This window comes from Pelobates fuscus, chromosome 2 (genome assembly GCF_036172605.1).
Source record: "Pelobates fuscus isolate aPelFus1 chromosome 2, aPelFus1.pri, whole genome shotgun sequence".
Taxonomy (NCBI): domain Eukaryota; kingdom Metazoa; phylum Chordata; class Amphibia; order Anura; family Pelobatidae; genus Pelobates; species Pelobates fuscus.
In genome coordinates this window covers 394693612-394721260 of record NC_086318.1, presented here as the reverse complement: position 1 = coordinate 394721260, position 27649 = coordinate 394693612, and the positions used below count along the sequence as shown (strand labels likewise).

Here is a 27649-nt window from a genome sequence, read left to right as displayed (position 1 = left end):
CTGCCTGTTTTTTCCCTCCAGATTGGATATCCCCGTGGTATAAGCACTGCCTCTAATCTGAAAGGAAAAATGTAAAAAATAAACAACAACGTTTTTTAATGATATGAGAGGTTAAGAATAGTCCTATTTATTGTAAAGTAGTTTTTTAAGCAATACAGGTTTGAGATTTGTAATACATTACTAAGTTAGAAATACGGTTTACTTTTGAAATGGCCTGTGCTCAGATCTTTTTCACGCTACAAAAATTGGACAAATCCATCTTCAAGTAGGGATACATATTGAATCCACAACAAAAAAACTCTCGTAACAGTTAAACTCCCTAACATGATCGAAGCACACTCTTAGCCCAACACAGCTTCCTTCTGATGACTCCCAACAAGTGTAGCTTTCAACATCTGTAAGAGGAAAAATGACAAACCACATGCAGACATCTTGGAAAAACTAGACAAATGTAGCCCAATTAGAATGTAAAAAAAAAAAATCACTTAAGTGGCATTTATAAAAATATAGAAAATAAAGGGTATACACGAACTTTCTCAAGATGGAGAGAGAACATCTTTTTATACAATACAGAGTATATATATATATATATACAATTTTTATACTGATCCAGAGGTATGCCCCTCCTCGTACCCTCCGCTCTGCCCGCGACCACCTCCTGACCGCTGCTCGCACCCGTACGGCCAACTCACGCTTGCAGGACTTCTCACGGGCGGCTCCTCTCCTATGGAATAACTTGCCTACTGCCATCAGACTCTCCCCTAGTCTTCAATCATTTAAGAAGGGCCTTAAATCCCATCTCTTCAGGAAAGCGTATGGCCTCCCAGAGTAATCTCTCCCTTACATACCTGTCCCTATGGGATAGTGCTTTGCTCTCTCCTCCAGCTCTGCTTCACTCCTACTTGATATTTCCTATCCTAATGTTTCTAATACCCCACCTCCTATAGACTGTAAGCTCATTTGAGCAGGGTCCTCTTCAACCTATTATTCCTGTAAGTTTTCTTGTAATTGTCTTATTTATTGTTACATCCCCCCCCTCTCAAAATATTGTAAAGCGCTACGGAATCTGTTGGCGCTATATAAATGGCAATAATAATAATAATAATAATAATACATTGGGTGTATATACTGTAGGGATTCAAATTAAATTTTTTACACTGTGCCAGCAAAATCGTCAGTGTATTATAAGATTACCTTTCTTAAATCTGCTGCTGTTTACTTATACATAAATGCCCACATCCTAACCAGTGGCTGGTTGAAAAACGTTCGGTACCCGAATGTTGAATTGAAACCTCCATGAGGCATTGCTAGCAGAATTAGTTCTCAGTGCCACATTGTACAATACTGAGCAGGTAATCTGGTCTGGTACTCCTGATTTTTGTGGGAAATGGCATTTAAGACTGTGAAACAGAGCTGGATCTTTATCATCAGTGACGAGATGTTCCATTGATATAGAATTTAAAATGATTAATGGTAGTGTCGGCTAAAACTTAAATCATGAATTAGTTGCTCACCACATGTTATCTACTTTGGAGCTTGGCATAAACTTTAGCATGCCTTCCCAAATAAAGATAGCACTTTATAAAATGCAAATTTCATTGTAAATTTGCCGTTATTTTCTAAATTTGGTTCTCTACTTCTGGGGACAAAAATCCATCAGGGTAATTAGGAGCACTCGCACAGCGTTAAATAAATTGATATTTGTTTCTGCCAAAAGAAAGCACTGCAGAATGGGGGCAGACCAGAATAATACAAGTTGTATTAGTGTAATTAACTTTTATTAGTTGTATTTGTGTAATAGACTTTTATAAGTCAGATTATCATACTACTGACTGTTTAAGACTCAGGTATTCTGCTATGTAGACATTTAAATGTACTACAATAAGGACTTAATCATTTTATCTATTTGTCTGTGATTGCGTTGTACAAAAATTCCTTTGAGCTGGTTTGTCCGAATCAAAATCCTTTTATTAAAAACATACCCGAACAGATTGATTAGTCCAGGATTTACCTGCGGAATCGTATACAATGAATAGTGGGTAAATCCAGAGCAAATCGATTTGTTGAGTGTGGATTAAAAGGATTTGCATTCGGACGAACCAGCTCAAATTCATTTTTGCACAAGTCTAGTCTGCGATTAAAATCAGAACTTTGTACTCAAGTAAAAATAGATCATATTCCATAAACATTCATAAGTTTTAAACTGACAAATAAGCAAAACTGTTTTTTTTTCATTTTATAATGAAGCAGCAGTAAAATAAATGTAGTGTGGTGTTCTCTTTCAGCTTGTCATTAAAGGTAGATGGTAATAAAACTTGATCTTACTGTCCCTTTAAGGGTTAAGTGTCTTCCCTATGCAGAGGTGTTAAAAGCATCACTTATTGGCGCCATTACTGGTAAAACATTAACAGGCAAACATAAGTAGCAGATATGCTTGAAATCAGTTATAACAGAGAAATGTTAAATACGGTCTTTTTTTAGACCAGATGATGTAGGTGGGAGTTTTTATGTAGATCTATAAAATAGATGTTATGTGCATTTATGTGTATATAAAAGTATTTACTAGAGGAGTTTGTTTTATATAAATAAAAAGGATTTCTAATTAATTATGTTAATGACGTCAAATTGATTCAAAGATTGTTTAGCTCTGTTTATATTCTAGTTTAAAATGTAATATACATGTGAACCTCTTTAGTTTGATATATACTTAAACCACTACATAAAATAATTCTTTGGATGTAATTGTATGGGCTTTATTTTGAGCCAAGAGAGAGCCAGTTTGAGCGATGTAGTTATATCCTTATATGATATGGGGCCTGCCTCTCCAAACACTAGCTTTGAAAAGCATTTCTTTATCCGCAAGGCTGAATTTAAGGCTCGGTAAACTCTTGGGGGAAATTGATTTCCAAAATGGCACATTGGACATTTTTCAATGTTTATGCAACGCTTAGCAATTTTTTTTAACCCTTTGCCGCTTTGTGAAACGTTTGTATTCACTCGAGTGATAAAACTTAAAGGGTCACAATAGGCACCGAGACCTCTTCATGTCATGTCATGAAGTGTTCTGGGTGCAGTGTCCCTATCCCCTAAACCCTGCATTTGTAATTATTTAAGTTTTTGATAAACTGCAATATTTGCCCTGGTTGGTTAACTCCACCTGTTTTTTTTATTCTTGGTCCCTCTACAACCCCTGGTTACCTAATTAGTTTTACATACAAATCTTTCATAAAGCAGCAAACGGTTACCTTTTTTTAGCTAAGCATTTTGGGAAATGCAATTCGACAATACCAAGTCTGGACACTACTTGTTTTGAGGTTTCCACAACAACAGAAAGACCTGTGGAACACCTGGAAATCACAAGCTTACTTTATTCCTGAGCTTGACGTCAATAGTTGACCACCTGTATTCAAGTATGACCAAAAGAAAAGGAGAAGTGAATGCATGCTAATAAATTTAGACCTTCAGATCTCCTCCAGCTCTGTAGGCTGATTGTACGTTAACCTGCTGGAAAGCTCGTCTCTTGCAATTATGAGAAACGCCATTTTATCAAAAGGATGACACAAGCTAAAAAGGGAATTTTCTAGATATTGCTTAAAGGACCACTCTAGTGCCAGGAAAACACTCGTTTTCCTGGCACTAGAGTACCCTGAGGGTGCCCCCACCCTCAGGGACCCCCTCCCGCCGGGCTCTGGAGAGAGGAAGGGGTTAAACTTACCTCTTTTTCCAGCGCCGGGTGGGGAGCTTTCCTCCTCCTCTCCATCTTGATCGCGACGTCATCGGCTGAATGCGCATGCGCGGCAGGAGCCGCGCTCGCATTCAGCCGGTCGCATAGGAAAGCATTTACAATGCTTTCCTATGGACGCATGCGTGCTCTCACTGTGATTTTCACAGTGAGAATCACGCAAGCGCCTCTAGCGGCTGTCAGTGAGACAGCCACTAGAGGATTTGGAGGCTGGATTAACCCTCATTATAAACATAGCAGTTTCTCTGAAACTGCTATGTTTATAAAAAAAAGAGTTAATCCTAGAGGTACCTGGCACCCAGACCACTTCATTAAGCTGAAGTCGTCTGGGTGCCTAGAGTGGTCCTTTAAGGTGACATCTCTGTTAATGCCCTGAGGCATGCCTCCTAAAACCATTAATAGACAGGAAAACTGTGTAATTACCTCCTATACTTTTAAAACTTCAACGGCATCTTATTTCAATCTTCACAGGTACCAGTATTTCTAATCCATAACACATAATTTTCCAGTTTCTCCATAAAGTGTAAAAAACACACAATAAACAAAAACATTCTATCAAAATATTTTACCAAATTGAAATTAATCTCTTTAAACATGTCTGCATATTTTAGCAAGACCTTCAATTGTCAAAGTGACTAAATTACCGAATGCACTTAGTTGCTCTGACTTTAAACAAAAATGCATTACTGTACTCAAAGGGGCTTATGAAAGATGTGACATTCGTGTATTTAAGGGACACTCCTAGCATAACTTCTAAAGATTATGGTAGTGATTATGGTGCTTGCAAGCTCATGAGTGCCATCCCTTCAGTTTGAGTCAACAGGCTAGTAAAGGGGGTTTAAGAAAAAAACCACTGGATTTGTAGAGTGCACCCAAAGCCCACCGTGTCAACTGTCAGCGTCCTAATGAGGAATTTACACTACCTCATCGTCTGTCCAAATGTTTGTACAACAAAGCCTCATTTCTAGGTGGGTACAACATATTACTTTATATGTGAAGAAGCACAGTGTTCTTTACTATTTTTCACATCACACTACAGGTTTACTCTGAAACTAAATAATATGCCCATTTGATGGTTGTACATTATTAGTCTTTGAAAATTATTCAGGCAGCTAAAGTGCTTGTAGCTTATATGTGAATTAACTCCACGTTCTTCTAAACCAGTTGTGCCTTTATATTCAGTAGAATTTTGGTGCCAAGTTGCTATCCACCAACTTCCTTTGGACGTCTACTCTTTATGATTACATGCCCGATGTAAAGTATAGTCCAACAGCAGTCTGCATTGAAGTCTATTCTTGCGCTGTATTGTTTGTAACATCAGCGTTTTGCTTATTGATATTATATTCCTATTTCTACAAAGCTTTATGGTGTTTCTATGTCTTTAAACAAGTGTTTCAGCCACTTTAGTTGTAATCTGCTAGAAAAACAAAGTGACTATTAATTTTTTTTTTTTTTTTTTTACTTTTAAACATTTAAATGAATGATTTTTTTTAGTATTCATTCATTAACTACAGTGGGGAAAAAAAACAACTCAAAGCAGATCAATACATAAAATCACAACAGAGTGTCTTCCCCCCCTCCTTAAAAATTCTAAACCTTTGTATCTAATGTTCTTTTTCGCCTTGAAGAGCAGGATTGGGTTTGTCATATTTCCAGTGAGATGCATACATTCATAGTTCTCTATTGTGGTTTGGTTAATGTTGCACTCATTTATTTATATTGTTTTGTTCCAGAGGTTGGCGGGATTGCCGAAGAAACCGATGCATGTGATTGGTGGAGTCTGGGAGCTTTGCTCTTTGAACTTTGCACTGGGAAGGTATTTGGATTTAATTTCTATGGTGTAAATTGCTTTATGTAAACATCTTTACTGGGGTGGGATGGGTGAGCAGAAGCTCACTATATTATTATTTAATTATCCATTTTACATTAGTAATGTGTGTCTAAAAAATGTGCACATCCTATTTGGCAGCCTGCTCAACATTTCACTTATAAAGGGGCATCTTTTTCCATTTCTTGATGGTGGAAACAAAACTGGTTTCCTGTCGACCATCTTTGTTGGTGTCTTACAATAGTAACTTCCCTCAGCTGTCTGTCCTTTACTGTCTGATATTCTACACTGCCTCAATATTTCTGTCTAGAATAGACATTCACCAGGAGATTTATCAAAATGCTAGCCTACACTTTTCTAGTTTTTGGTGTAATCTTGGTGCACTTCCATCCAAACTGAAAGCTTATCCCTAGCGCTGGTCAGTGTCAGACTGCATGATTATACAAATTTATATTACAGCTTATTTCTATATATACTATATCAGATCTAGTTATAACATCCTCCCCATTATTACAGTAGGAGGTGCAGTCGCAACCTCCCTATAAGATTCTCTTTTCCTTGCTGATCAGGCAGGGGAATGTGAGAACTGTGCTACTGCTGTCTCCCTGCTATATTGCACATTGTGATCATCAGGTGTGACGCCATGTGCTTCTGCATATAGATGGAGGATGGAAAAGAGACACGCAGGTTAGATGAGTCATTATTAGGGGACAAAAAAAAAATCGGCTTTTTTTCTTTTCAGACATATTTCAATATACGTTTTTCATTTTACTGTGTTGTTTTTTTTGTTTATTTTTTTAATATTTGCACAGGGAGACAGTGAAATAAGTAAATTTTGACTATTTTTTGTGTCTTCCAATTCATGCCACAGATATCAGAGAATTAGATTTTTTGGGGACAGGTAGGGGCACCTGATAAATGTGTGCCCCGACTCCAAGACTATTCTCCCTTTAAAGTATATATATTTTTTCTCTAATATATATGTACTGTTTACTCTATGCTATGAGTTTTAAATTAACGAGTTAACATCGCATTCATTATTGCACCTTTACTTTATTGAAAAAAATGATGATTTTATGATCTGTGAATTTTATATATATATATATATATATATATATATATATATATATGTGTGTTGGAAGGCCATTTGGCCTGAATTTGTGGGAGGAGTTATGATCCTATATAAACCCTACCCCCTACTTTCCTTTGTCGTGCAAGCTGTGTGTCGTCTCCATAGTTACCTGCACTTCCGGTTCGTCGTTCCCGCCAAGTCCTGTCTCAAGCTGTCTCCAGCAAGCAGTCCGTCGCCAGCAGCTCCTGCCTTCGTTTTCCGTGCCCGTCCACCGGCTTCTACCCGACTCCGCCACTTGCTACCCGGCTTCCGGTCACGAGACCGGCACGTCCACGTAACCATAATCGTGGGAAATGGCGTTCGGCTATTTCCCACGTTCGGGCCTAAAAACGTGGGGATAGGCTCCCTTTATTACTTAAGAAAAGAAAATGTTACTTGCGCTTTTTCCTTAATCCCTATGTATATTTAGACAAATGGAGGTCATTTAGTTGCTCCAATGGCCATTGGAGGGATGCCCGCCTGCCAACGTCAAGGCAGACCCCCCCTAAGCGGGTCCTAACACTGACCCTTCAGCCTGCTTCCTTGAGCTTCTGGCAAAGATATCTCTAATGAGACAGAAAGGGGTATTTTTTATATACACCCCTTTACTTATTAACCCTTAATAGGGAACACATGGGATGGGTAGCAGCATTGTAACCAGGCTGTGTGATACAAAGTAAATACAAACACAAAAAGAGAAGTCCTGCGCTAAAGCAGCAAGGACTACAACACACATCAGCCCCAATATGTAGTAAAAACCAAAGAAAAGAAAATGTTACTTGCGCTTTTTCCTTAATCCCTATGTATATTTAGACAAATGGAGGTCATTTAGTTGCTCCAATGGCCATTGGAGGGATGCCCGCCTGCCAACGTCAAGGCAGACCCCCCCTAAGCGGGTCCTAACACTGACCCTTCAGCCTGCTTCCTTGAGCTTCTGGCAAAGATATCTCTAATGAGACAGAAAGGGGTATTTTTTATATACACCCCTTTACTTATTAACCCTTAATAGGGAACACATGGGATGGGTAGCAGCATTGTAACCAGGCTGTGTGATACAAAGTAAATACAAACACAAAAAGAGAAGTCCTGCGCTAAAGCAGCAAGGACTACAACACACATCAGCCCCAATATGTAGTAAAAACCAAAGAAAAGAAAATGTTACTTGCGCTTTTTCCTTAATCCCTATGTATATTTAGACAAATGGAGGTCATTTAGTTGCTCCAATGGCCATTGGAGGGATGCCCGCCTGCCAACGTCAAGGCAGACCCCCCCTAAGCGGGTCCTAACACTGACCCTTCAGCCTGCTTCCTTGAGCTTCTGGCAAAGATATCTCTAATGAGACAGAAAGGGGTATTTTTTATATACACCCCTTTACTTATTAACCCTTAATAGGGAACACATGGGATGGGTAGCAGCATTGTAACCAGGCTGTGTGATACAAAGTAAATACAAACACAAAAAGAGAAGTCCTGCGCTAAAGCAGCAAGGACTACAACACACATCAGCCCCAATATGTAGTAAAAACCAAAGAAAAGAAAATGTTACTTGCGCTTTTTCCTTAATCCCTATGTATATTTAGACAAATGGAGGTCATTTAGTTGCTCCAATGGCCATTGGAGGGATGCCCGCCTGCCAACGTCAAGGCAGACCCCCCCTAAGCGGGTCCTAACACTGACCCTTCAGCCTGCTTCCTTGAGCTTCTGGCAAAGATATCTCTAATGAGACAGAAAGGGGTATTTTTTATATACACCCCTTTACTTATGGCCATTGGAGCAACTAAATGACCTCCATTTGTCTAAATATACATAGGGATTAAGGAAAAAGCGCAAGTAACATTTTCTTTTCTTTGGTTTTTACTACATATTGGGGCTGATGTGTGTTGTAGTCCTTGCTGCTTTAGCGCAGGACTTCTCTTTTTGTGTTTGTATTCCCTTTATTACTTACCCATTCGTGATTTTACACCATATTCGTGTACTTCTGCGTTCGTGCGGCTAACAGCCGACTGCAGAGTACACACTCCTCTCGTTTATTTTCGTATAATCTAACTACCGACCGCACTAAACGAACTTACGTTCGACTATTTCATCTGTTCGTTCATCCGACCACTGGTACAATTGGCTTTCATTTAAAAATCTGTTTTGTATGCTCCATTAAGCTGAACACAGGAGTTCTTTCTCGTTACAGTTCTCCTGTTCATTCGTTTACCGAACACAAGAGGCTACAGTGTTTAAATTCATTAATCTACTGTAATAATATACAAAAAGATAGAAAATATAAGTGGAGCACTGAAATACCTGTACCCGGCACCATATTATAGCCTGTAAATGATAAATAACCAAATCATAGTGCAGACATATGTAATAAGAACGAGTAATAGAGTAAAAGACACTTTTGAATTGTGAACTCACAAATATAGAGCCAATAGGTCACCTGGCTCTAGTGGTATACGCCTCAGGATCTTTAAGAGGGGATCCGCTACCCTTTCTTTGTATCCTCCTGATATCTTCCACTCCCAATGGATAGGTAAAGATGCAAATGGGAAGGTATCCAATTAATCAGGAAGAAATTTATTAAATAAAATAAAGAATGACAATAAAACTAATAACAAAGATTCAATTGAATCAAAACAACATTACAAAAGTCCTTCAAACCAAAACGCGTTTCTGAAGTTTGATCCTTAAGGGGTTAATCTACTACCTATTCACCCTCCACAATGGCACCTTGTCTATGTTTGGTTTTAGGAGCAGCCCTAAGTATTCAACATCTTCGCACAAACCCTCTGCTGGCCGCTCCTAAAAATATTCAGGTCATCCACCATCTGGATGAATTTTTGTTGTTGATTTAGCAGGTTCACACCACCACAGCCTCCTTTTCACAACACTCGGGGTCCCTCTGTCACCAGGCAACCTCGGGTTAGGGATGCCTGGCCCACTGTGACGGATGCCTTGCCGGCCTTTGGAGAGACTTCTACTTTGTCAGAGATCTACTCCAACGTGGCGGCCACCCTCACATGGGGTCATCTTTGGACCGGCAAGGCAGTTAAATGCTGCTCCGACAACTACGCAGCCTGCGATTTCATTAGCAAGGGCGGTCATACTCGCCGCCACTGTGGCTGATTTGGCAGGTAGCAACCACTCAGTTCTTTCTAGTCTACATTTTTATTCCTGGTGTCCACTACACAACTGCTGACACTTTGCACGCTCTCAATTTAGGGTTTTCTTTCAGGCACTCCCTACGATCCACTACATACCATCCAAGATACCACCATTCCATGAGCTAATCTTGGACTAAGCACACAATTTCACCACGTACAGGTGTGCACGCTTCACGCAGTTTCACGACTACTCTATCACTCACGCCAGGGCCTTGTATATTGTACATATCACAATTAGAGTTTGCTTGAATCAAGACTTCTGCAGTTACAATATGTTGTTTTTTTTTTTTTGCCTCTTTCTCCAAACCTACAAATCAAGCATCTTACTTAAACCTCTTATGCTGTCACACCGCTTTATGTCTCCAAGGTCAACCACACACTATCAGTCCTAATCCACTACTCCACGTCTAAACCTTCCATTAAGGTGGAGATACATCATGGCTTCCTTCGCTGGTCTTTTTGTCACAAAGTGCTGCATCAGCAGCTTCAAGCTCTTACACCCCAGTCTACATCACTAAGTGATGGAGCCACGGCTAATCCTAAGCACAGTTACATATATACCTCAATCAGAGTAAAAGCTCCTTACAAGCTTTCAGTACCCACGCTGTCTTTAACTTGCATAAAGTGTGTTTTCTTTGAATCCTCTTTTTGCCCTCTTTTACAGGCCTACTCGTACGTTGGTTTCGGCACACCTCAACCAACTTTGCTTCTCCTTCTACATGCCATTACGTATTAGATAAATTCCGAGCACAAGTTGGAAGGCCATTTGGACTGAATTTGTGGGATGAGTTATGATCCTATATAAACCCTACCCCCCTACTTACCTTTGTCGTGCAAGCTGTTTGTCCCCACCCACCTAAACCCATCTATATTAACAATACACCTTTGCGGGCCCTCTTTTACAGGCCTACTCGTACGTTGGTTTTCATATATATATATATATATATATATATATTTATTTTTTTGCTTTTAGCTTTTAATTGTGATTTTTATGTTCAATGCCACTAACACAGACCACATGTTATATCTGTGACCAGTATGGCAACACCAAGCATCCAATAAAGGATTATTGTGTTTGTCATGCAAGCACAAAAACAATAGAACTATATGGAAAAGTGGAGGTCTTGAGCGATTTCTAAAAGCATTGAACTTCCAACATTTTTTCATGAAAATTATTCAAGATCGCTTTCATCGTCCTTGTATACACGATCTTGAGTAATTTTAATTGTTTTTTTTTTTAAAGAACGCACACAACAGCATTGTCTATAAATTGTCAAATATTGAACTCCTCTCTGCAGCCAGTTATTTGCTGTATTTATGCAACATAGCAAGACTGCTCAGTAATAACACAAAGATGGTTTACCTTGGATTAGATAGACTATGAATGCAGTGAATGCTAGGCCATTGCCAGCTGTAGAATACCTCTATGACACCACCTGCTGTGTGACACATGTTCCTTCACACTTAGCTCCCAGTTTGTATCTGAGAAGTGGAAGCAATATAGATTAGTTCAGCGCTTATTAGTTACAGAGAAACTGCTACATTTCTTTATTTTATGTTTTATGGTATGTTCACCTCTGTAAATGCTAAAGCAGAAAGGTATATAAAAAAAACCTCCTGCTATCCAGTTAAAGGGACACTCCACTGCCCAAATACAAATGAAATTAAAAACATCACTGTTTAGTAAACATACCCCAATGCAAACTTGCATGCACTTAACTGTGCATGTTTCATTTGAGTTATATCTAAAAACACAGCTAGCAAAACCTGCAATGTTCTTGTATGAAGCCTTTGCAAGCTCTCCTCTTCTAACCCCACCCAGACTTTCTGTGGCTGTCCAATCACAGACTTCCTAATACAGCTCAATGAGAAGTCTTTGCAAGGTTAGTGTTCTGAGCAATTGCTGCCTCCTGAATTTAGCTCCACTGAGCTAACCAAACCAGGAAGTAACATTACTTGTTGTCGCTTGAAAGTGAAGGGAGTGTAACCAGGTTAATTTATAAAAGTGTCAATTTCTATTGAATCCTGCACTTTTATGCACATAAAGCTTTTCAGCAATCTAAAGTCCTTTAACCCCTTAAGGACACATGACGTGTGTGACATGTCATGATTCCCTTTTATTCCAGAAGTTTGGTCCTTAAGGGGTTAAGGGTCTGGAGTATGCCTTTAAGTAGTGAACACAAAGATTTCAGGTTTCCAGGTTATATCCCCTCTTCTGTGATTCCTTTCTCTATCACATTGTGTCAGTATGTGCATGTCGTGTAACTTGTAATCATGTTGAAATGATGCTTGTTTTATCGCGCTAACTAGATAACTCATAGGAAATTTAAGATTATTTGCATCAAATGCCTTCTTGTGCCACTTCACACAATTGCTAGGTCATTGGTCTTGCCTAATTTAATCCAAGTATTTTATAAACAGGCACTTATATTAATTTGTTTTAGTGCAAAGGAACTGACCTGAATTCTAAATCACTGCATTTTTAACCCCTCCACCCCCAAATTTGCAAACCTGTCAATAACCGTGCCCCCAGCTGAACATTAAAGTGTTGACATTAGCATTTTGCTTCAACTCACCTTGTGGCAATGCCAGCTTGATCAAGCATGCATTCTGATCTCTAACATTACAGATCCATTACAGAATTGTGTTCTGGCTGGTGGCTGAGCATGATGGGAGTTGTAAATCAGGGCAGTGAAGTGAGAGCCCTCACTCAGGCCCCCTAAGAGCTGAACACCCATTGCAGATAAAGAAATGTGCTTTGAAAGCAGTTTCCGTAATGCATAGGAAGCGTCTTAGATTACGGTTTTCAGATTTCAGCTGTACAAGCAAGTTACAATCTATTTCTGGGTTACTATTAAAGTATATAGGTACAGAAGATGAAAGGTAAGGTTATCAGATTTATGATGCTTACATGGAGAAATTTTCATCTAAGTAATACCATTCTGGTCTTTAATATACACAAACTGCAATTTGTCAAAATGTGCCTTTCACGTGCATTCTCAACTGAATAGATTAATAAGAACGACTAGGGCAAGGAACAAACTATTAAATAAAACTAAAGTGGACTATAACTTCAGCAATATAGTAAGTTTGGATAATTTGGGATCTATACGCTATGTTCTGATACTTTTGGATCTGTGCACCAAGGTTTCATTTGGGTTCAATGTAGCAGATCTATAGCTATTGTTATCTGTATGCTAAGGAACTGGAACTATTGACTGGGACAAGTGAGACAATCTAAAGGAAGATTTGTTTATACACGAAGGTATATACAAAGAGTAGGTATTGTATGATGTATACCCTTACATATACACTATTGTGTCTTTGTAATAAGGATCTATTTTAAGCAATTAATGCAGGTACGTGTGAATATATACCGTACACTGTCAGATTCTGTGCCATCAATAGACTTGGTATACCGTAGTTACTATAGTCTGTCTACATACTAAAATCAGATGTTTTAAAACCTATATACTATTTCAATATACATGTTGGATCATGCTGATGTTAACACCTTGTCAGTTTGCAGGTCGTTTGTGTTTTGGTGTGCAGGTTTTGTAAAGTTTGAGTTGTTATTAAACTCAGCAGGTTGGCCATGATACTGGGTTGCTAGACACTATTTTGTCCCTTGCCCTGCATAAAAGACAACTTTGCTTGACATTTATATATATATATTTGTGTTAAGGGCTCATGATAGTACAGAAGATACAAACACTGATAAGTGTAGGATGGTATTAAAAGAGCAAGTCGGTTGTGGTGTGCCGGAACCGACGATGAGGTAGGCCTGTAAATAAAGAGGGCAAAAGTAGAAAATCAAATTTATTACATACCAGCAATATACATACTTTAACCAGACATGTCTTGAAAGGCATTTCTTACTTCTTGTACCGGGTTAGGTATGTATCTAGAGTAAGCCGATGATTTCCAGCGCCCTAGTGACTTTATAACATGAACTGGAATGTTTGCACTGGATGCTGTGGAGGCCGCTCCTATGCGGAAGGAGTGGCCCGAATAGTTAGCTGATTTGAGGCCCAGCTGTGTAAGTAAAGACCTGACGTGTGTCATAAAGGTGGTGGTAGTGAGTACCGAACCTTGTAGACTGAAAGTGGTTGAGATGGGGGTTCGTTGTTATGCTGGGTATATGAGTCCAGTGGTTTGACGGGGCTCCACCTGTTGTGAGTAGGATAGTACTTAACCTCTACTGAAAGTGCATGTTGACTGGTTTTGGAGTGAGGCAGAGTCAAGATATAATAGTCCATGTGTTTTGTTAAGTGTGAATGAAGTAGGATGTGAGTGGACTGTGTTGTGCTGATGGCGGTAAATTCTCTTGGTCTCAAGAAACCATAAACAAGGCTACGTATATGGCGGTTTTAACGATGAGGTTTGTGTTGTTGGCAAAGGGTTTAAATCTAGTGAATTGTATAAGTCTTTAAAAATATGGAAATCTATGGGTAGCCTCTGGGCCGTACGTGGGGGTTCGGATCTCTGAATACCCCTAAGGATGTTCTTAATTGGTAGGAGGACACTTGATTTGTCTGGTTGTAAAGTTAGCATGTGATGTTGGATGCCTGTCAGATATGGTTTGATTGTGTTGTATGATAGTTTGAGGTGGCAAAAAGAAGCAAAGCCCAACCAGGATGTCACGATAAAAGGTTGTAAGATGTTGTGTTCAGAAAGGAATCTTTAAATCAAATGAAAGCGCTATCGTAAGTTTCCCGGGTATTAGTAGACAGTGCTAATTGGGACAATGTTCTGCTATGTTGCATAATAGCATCTAGTCCATTACTAGATGGTGGAATAGTGGGGTGTTCGTGGCTGTGAGTGCGGCTGACGGGAGTATTTGACGAAAAGCCTGGAAATTAAAGCGAGACAAATTGTCAGCAGCAGTGTTACATACACCTGGAACATGAATACAAAACAAGAGAAAATTATGACATGCAGCCAGCCAAGTGAGTTTCCTCAAGAATCTCATAATAGTCAGTGATTTGGATCGGCCTTGTTTATAATGGGACAAGTTACTTGGTTGTCTGAGTAGCAACGTACAGACGAACCTGCCCATAAATGCACCCATGCCACGGCAACCGTCGCGATGGGATATATCTCAAACAGAGCTGAGGTAGTGGAAAAACCCTCCAGGTCCTGAAATTCTGAAGGCCAGCTGCCCCAAAGCCATTCGTTCCTGAAAAATTGCTGCAAAACCTGTGGTAGACGCCGCGTCTGACCAAATGGTAGGTGAGGAGTCAGACAATTTTGGAAGGAACATGCTTTTACCATTCAAGGTGGTTAAAAATTTTCTCCACATAATTACGCCTGCCGTGGCTTGGGTATCCAGGGGTGACCTGTGTCCATCATGTCTAAAAGTGGGAAACATGTAAAGGAGTTGTGAGATGAAAGCCCGGCCTTGAGGAATGATGCGAATGGCAAAATTCAGTGACCCAAGCCGAGACTGTAATTCTTGCGGTTGCAAGTACCGAGTTGTATGTAGAGATTATGTTGATCAGAATGTTTTCTACCTTGGGCGTGGCAGGCTAGCTTGCATGGTGGCTGAGTCTAGTATGATACCCAGGAATGTGATGAAGGTATCTGGTCCTTCAGTCTTGGTGGAGGAGACTAGGACACCCACCTGTTCGAATAGACTGATGGTTTCTTTTAGGCTACTGGGAGGGGAAATATTCTCCTCGACCAGTAAGAAATCATCCAGATAATGTATAACTGTAGGGCATCTGGCTATATTTAATAAAACCAGCATAGGGTTTCGGCGAATACGTCGAAAATGGCCGGACTACTTTGGAACCTAAATGTTAAACGTGAGCAAAATAGTAGTTCCCTGCCCACTTGATACCATGCAGGTGACACAGTGTAGGGTGGATAGGCAGTAACTTGAAAGCATTGTGATATCAGTCTTACTGAGCCATGCTCCGGCCCCTGCCTGCATGATAGCCGTAATGGCGTGATCTATGGTGGAATATTGCAGTGAAAATTCCTCAGAGGGTATGAGGGAGTTCAGACTAGGAGTGGCAGAGGTGTGAGGTGTTGATAGATCAATGATAAGTCTCTGTTTGTGAGAAGATTTCCCTGTGACAATACCGATAGGGTTTGTCCGCCATGTGGTGAATGGAGGGGACTGGAAGGGCCCCCATAGGAAGTCCTCTGCCACTTCCTGGCTATGAGTGTCTCCACCGCTGTAGGGTTTGTTGTGCGGATTGTAAATTAGGACATTCCAGGATTCCGGAAGGCATGTGTATGAGGCCTGTGTGAATCCTTCTGATAGACCCGAGATAATGAATTCCACCAAATGTCTAGATGGATGATGTGGCAGTAATATCGTAAGTACAGAAATGTTTATTGATGTTAAGTATAGTTTTGGGATACATTTTATTTGGACACAGATTTAGCATGTGCCCTGAAACAGATGGCTGGAGAAAGTGATTGCAACTCAACCAGTGCTGGAGGGGTCGCAGCGGCCGACCCAGCCATGGTAAGGGGTGTAGTGACCGATTCCCCAGGGGTGATACTGGCAGGCTAACTAGGCCTGAAAGGCGAAAAATTAATCTTGTTTTGTGACAGGTGAGGCCCTGCTAGTTGCCAAGTGGCTATGAGAGGCTCTGTCTATGAGTTGGCGCGAGGGGTTATTGAGGCCACCCGTCGTAGTGGCAGGAATCGTAGGCCTCTCGGTGATAGTAAAAGAAAACAGGGGGAGGGAGTGACAGGTGAGGCCCTCTCTATAATATTGCGAGGCAGCTAACTCACGTGTGGCCCGATGGCGTTTGCCTCCGAAACGTTGAGGCGGGGTGTTGGCCTCGCGGACCACTAAACGATAGGCAGAAATGCCAAGAAGGGAGGTACCTATTTGGGCCTATACCCATACATATATATATATATATATATATATATATATATATATATATATATATATATATATATATATATAGCCAGTACTCTATGGCCTAGAAGAATGAAACGTATGTGAACTACAACGTGAGCAGGCTTACGTACCTGGTAGTATGTATGAAGTTTTGAGATTCGACAGGTATGAAAACCTGGATAAACCTAAAAAGGGATAGAGTGAGAATGGATCCTGTGAGACCTGTGTAATCTGTATAGGCTGGGATTAGGGCTTCTAGCAGTATGTGTGGGAGGTGTAAAATCTATGAGTATGATAGTGACACGACTGCCCATGCTTGGTGACAAGCGTTACGCTGAGTCCGATACCTGGCTGCAGGGGATTGGCCGTGTAATGTGTATATATGGAAGGTGATCAGATGATATGCATGTCACTAAACTGATCTGGGAATGCAAGGGACTTTTTAATGTGAAGTGACAATATGCAGAATCATAAATGTTGCTGTAAAGTGACGTATGAATGTATGAACCAGAATGTGTGATTCAAAAACCGAAAGTCTTGTGAGACGTATATGCCGTGTTCTTGAATACTCGTGTTACGTCGTCTGAGTTTGTAAATGCCATGTGAAATTATGTGAATTGACAATCTATGCAGAAAATGTTGTAACGTGACGTATGAGTGGTTGAACCAATGCGTGTGATTCAACCCGAAACCCTCTGTGGAAGGTAGGACCGTGTTCTTATATACTCGTGGTATATCGTATGAGTATGATAAGAAATGGCCTGAATAGTTAGTGCCATGTAATCGTAATGTACATGGTTGTAATAACATCATATCTCCATTATACTCTTTGAAAATAGGACCGTGTCCTTGAACTCGTGGTATGTCGTACGAGCATGACAGAAAAAGGAGCCGTAATGTAGGCTAACCATAACAGTAATATACATGTAATATCTGCATTGTAAAATAAAATAACTATTATTATTAAAACTATATATATATATATATATATATATATATATATATATATATATAATAAGCAAACTGAAACAAAATAGACAACCTAAGATCGTGTAAAATAAGTATTTGAAAGTTTAACCGATTACTGTGCAGGAAACGTATGATTGGTTGGATCAGTACGTGTGATTCAACCCGAGTATGCATGAAAAGGAATTAAATCCTTGTGTCATGGTTAACAACAAAGAAATGAGGCCTGTAACGTAGGCTGATTTAATTGTAATGAAATGGATAATTATAAAAAAAAACTCCAGTAAGCGTGGGAGTCCAATGTCTATACAGAAATGTTAGCTGGTTTCATACCCTTGATGTAATATGTGATACCTTAAAAATAGCATGAAAATGGTCTGTCTATTTAACCAAGCAACTTTTTAACCAAATGTAAATACATGAAATGTAACTCACGAAAAAGATCTATGTGAATACATAGCAGAATAACCGAATCTTAGTTTGAAGGGAAACAGAAGTTAGCATGAATAGCTTAACTGTATGCATTTTAATGCGAACAGCAATCGTGCATAGAATATACTATGAATAAGTGGCGACCAGAAAACACAAACCAAAATGACAATCGTTTAAATGAAGCAAGGTTGGTTTTTACATGAAATGCAATAATGTCTGAGAAGCCTGTAGTACACTGAATGACCGGTAGGGGTCAGTGTGTAGGCGAAAATGCAGTGGTTCGATGGTTTGTACATGAAATGCAATAATGTCTGAGAAGCCTGTAGTACACCGAATGACCGGTAGGGGTCAGTGTGTAGGCGAAAATGCAGTGGTTCGTTGGTTTGTACATGAAATGCAATAATGTCTGAGAAGCCTGTAGTACACCGAATGACCGGTAGGGGTCAGTGTGTAGGTGAAAATGCAGTGGTTCGTTGGTTTGTACATGAAATGCGATAATGTCTAAGAAGCCTGTAGTACACCCAAAGACCGGTAGGGGGTTTAAACGAATGATATGCATGAACATGCAATGGTTTTAGAACAGACTTAGACAAAATGCAGCCGTAAAGTGAGGACCTGACCCGTGCATGGTGCCGTGGGACTGATGCCTGGCATAACGGGTAGGTTGACTTACAGTTTGTGAGTCATTTGGACACCATCCACGGCGATGGATTGAAGAAAGAAGGTGGTAGGCCGGAAAAGCCTGTGGCTGGATTCTTGACACAGCTCTGCTTAAAAAAACCTCATGGAGTAATCAGGTAAAATGGCGTCTGGATGACCCGGAAGTGGAAATGATGCAGCGCTGACCTCGAACGATATGGAGCCAGGTAAGGGGTGTCCCTTAAGTAGGGAAGAGGTGTGTCATACGCCCCTCCCACAATTACAGGCCAAAAGGCCTTAATACATATAAAAAAGGTTCATTTTCACACTATTCCACATTATGCCACACTGGGCAAAGTCAACAAAATTAATTTCCATTTTATTTATGTAGTGGATAATTTTTGCCAACCACAGAGAATTATGGGAAATGGAGTCTAATAACCGTTAAAGGACTGCAATTTGACATCCCTGATGTATGCATTTGTATATGCATATTAGCATTTGCCGTGCTTAATTACCAGCCTCAATACCTATTAAATACCGAACCTTTACATCGGAAACATATAGTTTGCTTAACTGGGATTTTTGTTGGTTATTGCAGGCCCTGGTTGATTGCCATCCAGCAGGAATAAATACTCACACATCTATCAACTTGCCAGATCATGTCTCAAAAGAAGCCCGTTCTTTGATTCAGCAGGTAATGATTCAGTGCAATTTATTTATCCAACATCTTTTTATCTCACAGGTATGGAAATAAATGATATTATTTTATTATGTTATATATATTTATTAGGTATATTATTGTATTAAAGGAACACTGTAGGCAACATTACTGCCTTATTATATTGAAGTGGTTATAGTATCTGTAGTCCCGTTGCGCTGTCCTTTAATTCAGAATTAAATCATTGTATTGGCCTTTTTGCTGCTTGGCTAATGAGGAAGCATTAGCCTGAGCAGCAAGGGACAGTTGTGATAATCTGAGAATGCCAGCTAGTTGTGATAGGCTAAGTGTGTCAGCTGACCGCTTTCAGCCTATCACATTTAGGTTTGAATTGATATGGCTAGAATAAAGTCTGTAATCTTTGCCTTAGCCATACCTCTAGTGGCAGTGGGCTATGAGAAGCCAGGGACCCTCATTCAGTGTTAAACTGCTCGATAAGGCCATATGACTACTATTAATTTATTGAGTAGTTCCTATGGGGCAATGGGAACTAATCTTAGGGGATAAAATAAAATCCTTTTCTGGACAGAGGAGTATGGGATAAAATCAGTGCCCACATATCACAATGAGACTCCCTGATTAGAGCATTTCCGTTTGTTTGTGGCAGGGGTCTGCCTGCAATGCACTAAGACTTAATAAACAATGTAGTGAGGGACCCTTTAAGAGCCAAGTAACCTGTATACTACGTAAAATATATTGGGTTACATTGTTTGGAATACATATTCCAAAAGATGTCCAGTCTATCATCATAACAATCTATGGTTCCTAAATCTACTAAACTGTCTTTCTTTGTGTTACTTTGCGAGGCCCAGCTTTTGGTGTCATTAAAGGATCCATATGAAAAATGTCCCAAAAACATTACTTCAACATAGGTACCTACCAGATGTTTTATCAGTCAGATAAGGTTTTTTGTTGTTGTTTTTTTTAATAAAAGAATAATGTAATAGTGAGCATAAGAAGTATAATTATAGGGGTCTGTGTAACCAGGGTCCAGGATGTTGTCGATGTATGTATACAATTATATATTTGGTTACTTACTTACTTAAATGTTCACCATATCCAAGGTACATGTGGTGGTGGTTTACAAACTAATCCAAAAACAAAACATCTGCCTAGATTGTATCACTACGTTGAAGATAATATCTGGATAAAAGATATGACCGAATGATTTGTAAGCATGATCAGTTTTCAGAGGTCAATTTAAAATGTAGGTAAGGAGTGTCACAGATTGCATGGAAGTAAGCCTACAATAGACTTGTAAGTGGGGAGAAAAATAATTTAATAAGACAGATGGAGAGTCTTGGGTAACCAGAAGGGCTAATGGGAAGGGAAGATGTATTCGTAGTTCGACAATAATTTAAAGGGACACTCCAGACCCCTAAAGCGCTTCAGCTTGCTCAACTGCTTTAGGGGTTAGCTACATGTCTCCCTAGTCTCAATTTATAATAGTGCCAATTTCAAGAGAAATCAACACTTTTATGAATTCATTTCGGAACACCCTCTTGGCAGTCAAGAAGACCTAGAGGGCTTCCTTATTCACTCCACTTGAGTGATATTTAGTCCATTGCTTCCCTATGAGATGCATTCTATGAGGTTGGAGCAGTGTAAATAGGTCTCACCACAGGAGAAAAATATGAGTAAAATATATTTTTGTGGTGCATGGGGGGAGAGGTGGCTGGTATCTACAGATATAAAGAAGACTCTAGAAACCAAATATTGTTTTTTAGCATTGAATTGTGTCCTTTAAAAGAAACATTGTGGAGGCTTTCCGAGTGAAAGGAAGCAGTTTAAAAATGTTCGATTTGGATTGGTAACCAAGGGAGGAACAATGTAGAAAGGGGAGGAAATGAAGCTGCATTTTGTACAGATTGAAGATGATTCCAGCTCAGGAAGTTTGGTTAGGAGAAGTTTGCAGGAGTCAACATTGAACATGACGAGGCAATAGATTATGGGAGTGCAACATGGATGGATTCAAAAGATAGTTGAGTTATGTGGCAAAACCAGGTGGGAAAATAAATATAAGGGGTAAAAGTGAGGTCAGAGTTCAATGGAAATGTAGAATTCATGATTGATCTGTTGGAGGCATGTCTTTAATAGTGAGGGAGAGTAAGTATGGTGATTGCAAAGTGGGACAAACAACCACCGCTGTTACTTTCAGAGAAGTGACAATTCCTTGTTCCTTAACACCGGTAAATGTTACGATGCCATCCTCCAGGCAGCTATAGATCCCTTGGTCAGGCTGCCTCCAAACTCCACCTTTGCAAATGCGCCTGTGACTTTTTGGCCAAGAAATTTAGCAGTTCTCACCACAAGGTTTGGTAATAAATGCTTAAAAAGTAGTCATTGCTGCTCAGGTGATATTTATAGCTTTAGAACATCAGCCAGCTGCAATGCACAGAGATGGTCAAGGCCGGTGCAAGTCTATTTTGCGCCTTAGGCAAGACCAGTCTCTCTATTTTTTCCTACCAACTCCTTTGTATATTTATTTTTCCTCATCCCAAGCCCCTCTGTGTGTCTCTTCTCATCCAGCCCACCGTGTGTTTCTTCCCCTCATCCCCTTTTTGTGTCTCTTTTCTCCTCCCCAGCCCCTCTGTGCGTCTTTGTCCCACCAGCTCCTCTTATGTCTCTTTGGCCCAAACTCCTTTGTGCATCTCTTTCTCCCCACCAGCCCTTCCTGTGTATTTCCCCCAGCCCCGTATTGTGACTCTTTCTCTCCCATAGCCCCTTATTGGGTCTCTTTCTCCCCCCAGCCACTTTTTGTGTCTTTTTCTCCCCCCAGCCCCTTATTGTGTCTATTTTCCCCTTAACCCTTTGTGTGTGTCTCTTTGTCTCCCAACCTCTTTGTGTGTCTCTTTTTCCCCTTCCCCAACCTATTTTTTCTGTCTTTCTCCCCAGACCCCTTTTTGTGTCCTTCTCCCCCAGCCATTTTTTCTGTCTTTCTCCCCAAGCACCTGTTTGTTTTTGTCTCCTCAGTCCCTCTGTGTGTCTTTGTCTTCCAACCCCTCTGTTTGTCTCTTTTTCCCTTCCCCAACCCCTTTTTTGTGTTACTTTCTCTTGAGGCTTTTTTGTGTCTCTTCTCCCCCCCACCTTTCCCCCTCCAAGCTGATTTGTGTGTGTCTATCTCACCCCAAGCCCCTTTGTGTGTCTCTTTTCCCTCCGCTCTCTGTGTGTCTCTTTGTCCGGCCCAGCACTTTTGTGTATCTCTCTCTTCCCTCAATACCTTTGTGTGTCTTTGTTCCCCCAGGACCTCTGTGTGTCTCTTTGTTCCCCCAGGACCTCTGTGTGTCTCTTTGTCCCCCCCAGGACCTCTGTGTGTCTCTTTGTCCCCCCCAGGACCTCTGTGTGTCTCTTTGTGCCCCCCAGGACCTCTGTGTATCTCTTTGTCCCTCAACCCCTTTGTGTGTCTCTTTTTCCCCAGCCCCTCTGTATGTCTGTGCGCCCACAGCACCATTGCGGGTCTCTTTCCCTCAGCCCCTTTGTGTCTTTCTCCCACCAGCCTCTTTTTGTGTTTCGCTTCTCCCCCAGCCCCTCTGTGTGTTTGTTTTTGCTCCCAACCCCTCTGTGTGCCTCTCTCCCTCCCTCAGCCATCTGTGCGCGTCTGCCCCCCAGCCCTCTGTGTGTGTCTGCCCCACCAGCCCTAGGCGGCTGCCTAACCGGCCTTGGAGATGGCATGATGCTATCTGGTCTGTGCACCAATCAAGAAACCCTGTAATGGAACACAAATTATACACGTGTATTTTGACACATGATCTTGAAAGCAAATGCCACCTTGATCAGTGAACCAGACCGTTTTTGTCTAATGCAAGAATTTTTACTTGAGTGGAACCCTCAGAAAGCCAACGAATAATAATACTTCCTCTGAACACACATGTAGCACAATCCATTCCAAATTTATATTCTACATGATACTGATATTTCAAACTGATTTTGTGTTCCTCCATCTGTTTACGCTTACACACAACAATTTACTTACTACAGCTATGTGAACCTAGAGCACTTACAGTACTAGTTACAACAGTGTTCTATCTCTTTTAATGGCCTTTAAACCTTTAGTCATAATAACTGGTTATTTGTTAAATCTGATTACTGGCTCTGAAGGGTATTGGGGGAAGACATCAATAAATTCATGTAGGACTGGTATATGTTTCTTTCCATTGGCCGTTTATAAATCTTGCTTCATGGTGTTAAGAGCTATATTGTCTTAAAATCTGTTACCTTTTTAATCAGAATTGGGCCAGTCACATGGCAATGAGCACAGTATCTAGGATTCCAAAAGCTGTGTGTACAGACCATCAAGTCCTGACCATGATATACTTGTGACCCGTTTCCATGCCATACACAGAACGCTGGTCCCTATGAATGTCCTCACAAGATGCTTTCATTAAAGAAGTTTGATGGCTTGGAGAAGCCACCCACTTACCCACTTTTAGGCAGTCCCTTCATGTGAGCTAATTCCTCTTTATTTAGGATCAAATAAACAATTTATGTTGATAAACAAAGCAAATTTATTTGATTGCTTCTCCAGCTTTGCTTAGTTTTTGAACAGCTGGTTTGGAGATACTTAACGCCCCCAGTGAAATGTGGCATCTCATAAATGAAATATTAAAAAGCGAATTGTTGTCAGTCTCCAGATTATTTGACACAGAACTTCTGAAGACGCATTCTCCAATCCAGGTGCCTTTGCTGGAGTCAGCACTTTGCTCCTGATCTTGGCTAGCTCGTTCCTAGATCTTGACAGGGTTGGCATGGGCGAGAGAGAAATAAGTGCAAATAATTCCCTCTGCCTTTCTCTTCTGCACAGCCTAGAGCAGGTTTTTGGCTTCATAGATGTGCAGGGGGGTGAGTTTTCTGATGATCTGTGTTCATTCCCCTATTAGAAATGGGATCATTTCAGACATCTGTGTTTTAGAAATTCTCTCTGATGGCAGCCTTGTCTCATTTTGTCTGTGTCGCACTTGTCAAAATACATCCCCCTCTTTCCACATCACATCTGAGACCCTTGTGATCTGTTCTAAGGGAGATCTAAGGATGGAACTCCCCTAGAGAAAAGTGTGCAGGAGGTAGCGCAGGCGTTTAGAACACAAGGACAACTATATGTAATATAAATTAAACGTCAAAAAGAATGAGTGTTAATTGTATAAACAATCATTAAGTGTTCTTTAGGTAAAGTATAAAGCACCACTATAGTTATTCAGCAATTATTTTTATATATATATATATATATATATATATATATATATATATATATATATATATATATATATAGATATATATAAAGCAAACACAATTTTGTTTTATTTATATAAAACATTGATTAAGTTTCACCTTGATTACTGCAGTTTATTTTCTTTGAACATTTGGAGCTGGCAATTCAGTACTCCATAAATTGCTGGAGAAGTCATTAGTGTTAGTTGGTAGACATTGTTCCCCTGATTTGTTTGTTTCAGATCAGCCTGTACAGATTTGGTGAAGTCTCAGATGTTGTTTGTGGATACAGCTTGTGATGTTCTATTTGAAAGAGAAAAAAGGGAACAACCTTTACTAATGTTAAATGTTCCCCATCCTTTGTCTGGGGATCTTACTGTTGACATACAGTCCCTGTAGAATCAGTAGCTATGAGGTCATCCATGGTCCATATTGTCTATTGAAAATCCTTCAGAGCCACCTGCATTGGTGAACCAGAAGTAATAAACGTACAGAATGCAGTCTCTCAAATTAACCCCTGGACCTCCTCTGACCCTGCCACTTCATTAGACTTCATAACACCTCTGGAAAGTGCTCACTTGGGAGCATTGGGGGCTTGCTTGAAATTATATTTGTTTCATTTGATTACTGAAGGAAGCCAGCAGTCGTGACTTTCAGGAAAACCTTGGCAGGAAAAGGAAGGGGGTCAACTAGCATGGTAGCATTTTGTCTGTTTTGCTTTTCCTTTTCCACCCACAAAGAGGTTCACTAATGTCACAGACAGGTCCAGAGGGAATGTCTGGCTTTGCAGCAGGGAAAATACATGGCGGTCCATGCAATGATTTCTGAGCTGTCAGTCTGTCCTGATCATTGGAAAGTTCTTTTGATTTTGGTGACAAATGGAGATAAATGGATAATGTAATTTACTTAGAAGGGAGGCCGATAGTTATTCTTGTATTGCCTACAAATATATGAATTTATTGATCTGCTTAATATATGTAACTATTATAGAGAAAATATATATTTTAACATATTTTTATAATCTTTGTGAAATGTAGAATTTTTTTATTCCATATATGCAACTTTGCATTTTGTGTAATTGGATTTTAAGGTAAACTATAGAACTCTGTATAGCATCAGTATTATATTGATAAATAATCAGATTGAAATGCCATTTGCTATCACCTTTGCCTCTTTACTGTTTGTTGTTATAAAAATACATAACAAATACAACTTCTTGCATTCCGTTTCCCCGGTATTAGTGAAGGTTCCATGAGAAAGTCTCCACATACACGGTCTTACGTACTGTAGGCCTTAGCCTATCAGCAGTGTCTCGTAAGTGCAAGTGTCTCGTAAACCCTGATAAGCAGAGGTCCTTTGATAAAGATCCTGTATGTGGTACGAAGTGCAGGTACGGGAGAAGGGCCACCAGTATCCGAGGACAGCAGAGGGGTGTGATGCTACAGGGGGACATTGTTTTATATCTCTGTGTCTTAGACTTGAGCGACTGTGTACTACCACAAAATATGATGTCATACTCAGACGATATTAAGTCAATGGATGCTTCACTTAGGGGAATTAAACTTGTCTTTTTCTTTCAGCTTTTGCAGTTTAACCCTTTGGAGAGACTTGGCGCTGGAGTGTCAGGTGTAGAAGACATTAAATCTCATCCTTTCTTTGCTGGAGTGGACTGGGAAGCATTTACAAGACCTCACAGTACAGGAAGCAATTGTTTACTATAATAGATCCTTACACAGAAAGGGCAATGGAGTCACATTCCCCGACGGAGCTCCTTGTGATCATACAACAGTGACTTGCTGACATAGCTAGGGCATAGAGTGCAATGCCATCCTTCAGACTAAAAACAGTAGGTACTTTATCTGTGCTAAGATGAAGGTGGAGACATTCTACTTAAGGACGCATCCCCCAAAACATGAACATTTGTTCCAACTGTTCAAAGAGAAAGAAAATGATTGTATGCTCTGCATGTTCTCTTGATTGAAGATGTGTGAAAGTGTATGAAGAGCCTGTATAATACTGCAGGAATTGGCACCAATAGGTGTGTTTCAGTTGGCTTGTATTGAGTTCTATCATGTATTTACCCAGGGCTTTTAAAAAAGTAATAGGATATTGTAACAAATGTACAACAATAAAACTATTCATTGGTCATATTTGTGTTTTTTGTTGCTGTTCTGTTCAGAGTTGTCTTCGTTCTAAAATGTGTTTAACCTTTTTGCTGGAAAACTTTTCTAACCAGATTGGGTACTGGATGTTTTTAATTTATTTTTATTTTTTTAATTTTTACTTTGTGTATACTTAATCTGCTGTTCTCTTATAAAAGTACTTCAAATTGGATGATTGTATGAAAACATATTTTTCCACCATTAAGGAGTACATTACAATGCATTTGCAAGTTCTTTCTGTCCAGAAATAGAGCATTTTGCAAGAGAACATTACATTTAAGTCCATTTTGTTTATTTGTGTGAAGCAGTGTTATGCCTTGAGCATTAGCTATGTCAATATTGCCAGGTTACTCTGCATTAATGAACCTTTTTTGTGTTCTGAATGAAAATGTAAGGGCTTGTGTTTTACCTTATCACACAATATATTGTAAAACCGCGAGCACAAACATTTCCCATCATTTTGCGGTCTGGGTTGGAACACATGTGGTTTCCCAGCACTGCTCTAAAAATTTCCCAGTGATTGTAAATTCTAACAGAGCTATCTGGATATGGTGAATGGCATACTCGCCAGTGGAACCCGTTTTTGGCGTCTGTTGTGATTTTGAATGCCTGTTTTGTTTTCTTCTTCTGAAAATGCTATTGAAAGTTTCCAAGAAATTGCAAATGAGGCGCCTTTAAAATTACTTCTTATGATCTCAACATAAGGAAAGACAGAGTTGTTTGTTTTACACCTAGAATAGAAAGTACAATTCTCTGGTCCGTTCCTACCCGACTACATGAACAGTAAAGGTCATTATTGAAATCGGATACAGTTCTAGAGCTTT

At 40.0% G+C, this 27649-nt stretch overlaps 1 protein-coding gene across 1 annotated transcript in view; it reads left to right on the top strand.

Moving 5' to 3' along the window:
- Positions 1–26813, top strand: part of RPS6KC1 (ribosomal protein S6 kinase C1) — a 154799-nt gene extending 127986 nt beyond the window's left edge. Inside the window, exons 14-16 of the mRNA XM_063443840.1 lie at positions 5476–5558; positions 19339–19434; positions 26244–26813. Of these exons, the coding sequence (XP_063299910.1) occupies positions 5476–5558; positions 19339–19434; positions 26244–26384 (320 nt within the window). The 3' untranslated portion in view covers positions 26385–26813. The remainder of the gene's footprint in view (positions 1–5475; positions 5559–19338; positions 19435–26243) is intronic.
- The last annotated feature ends 836 nt before the right edge of the window (positions 26814–27649 follow it).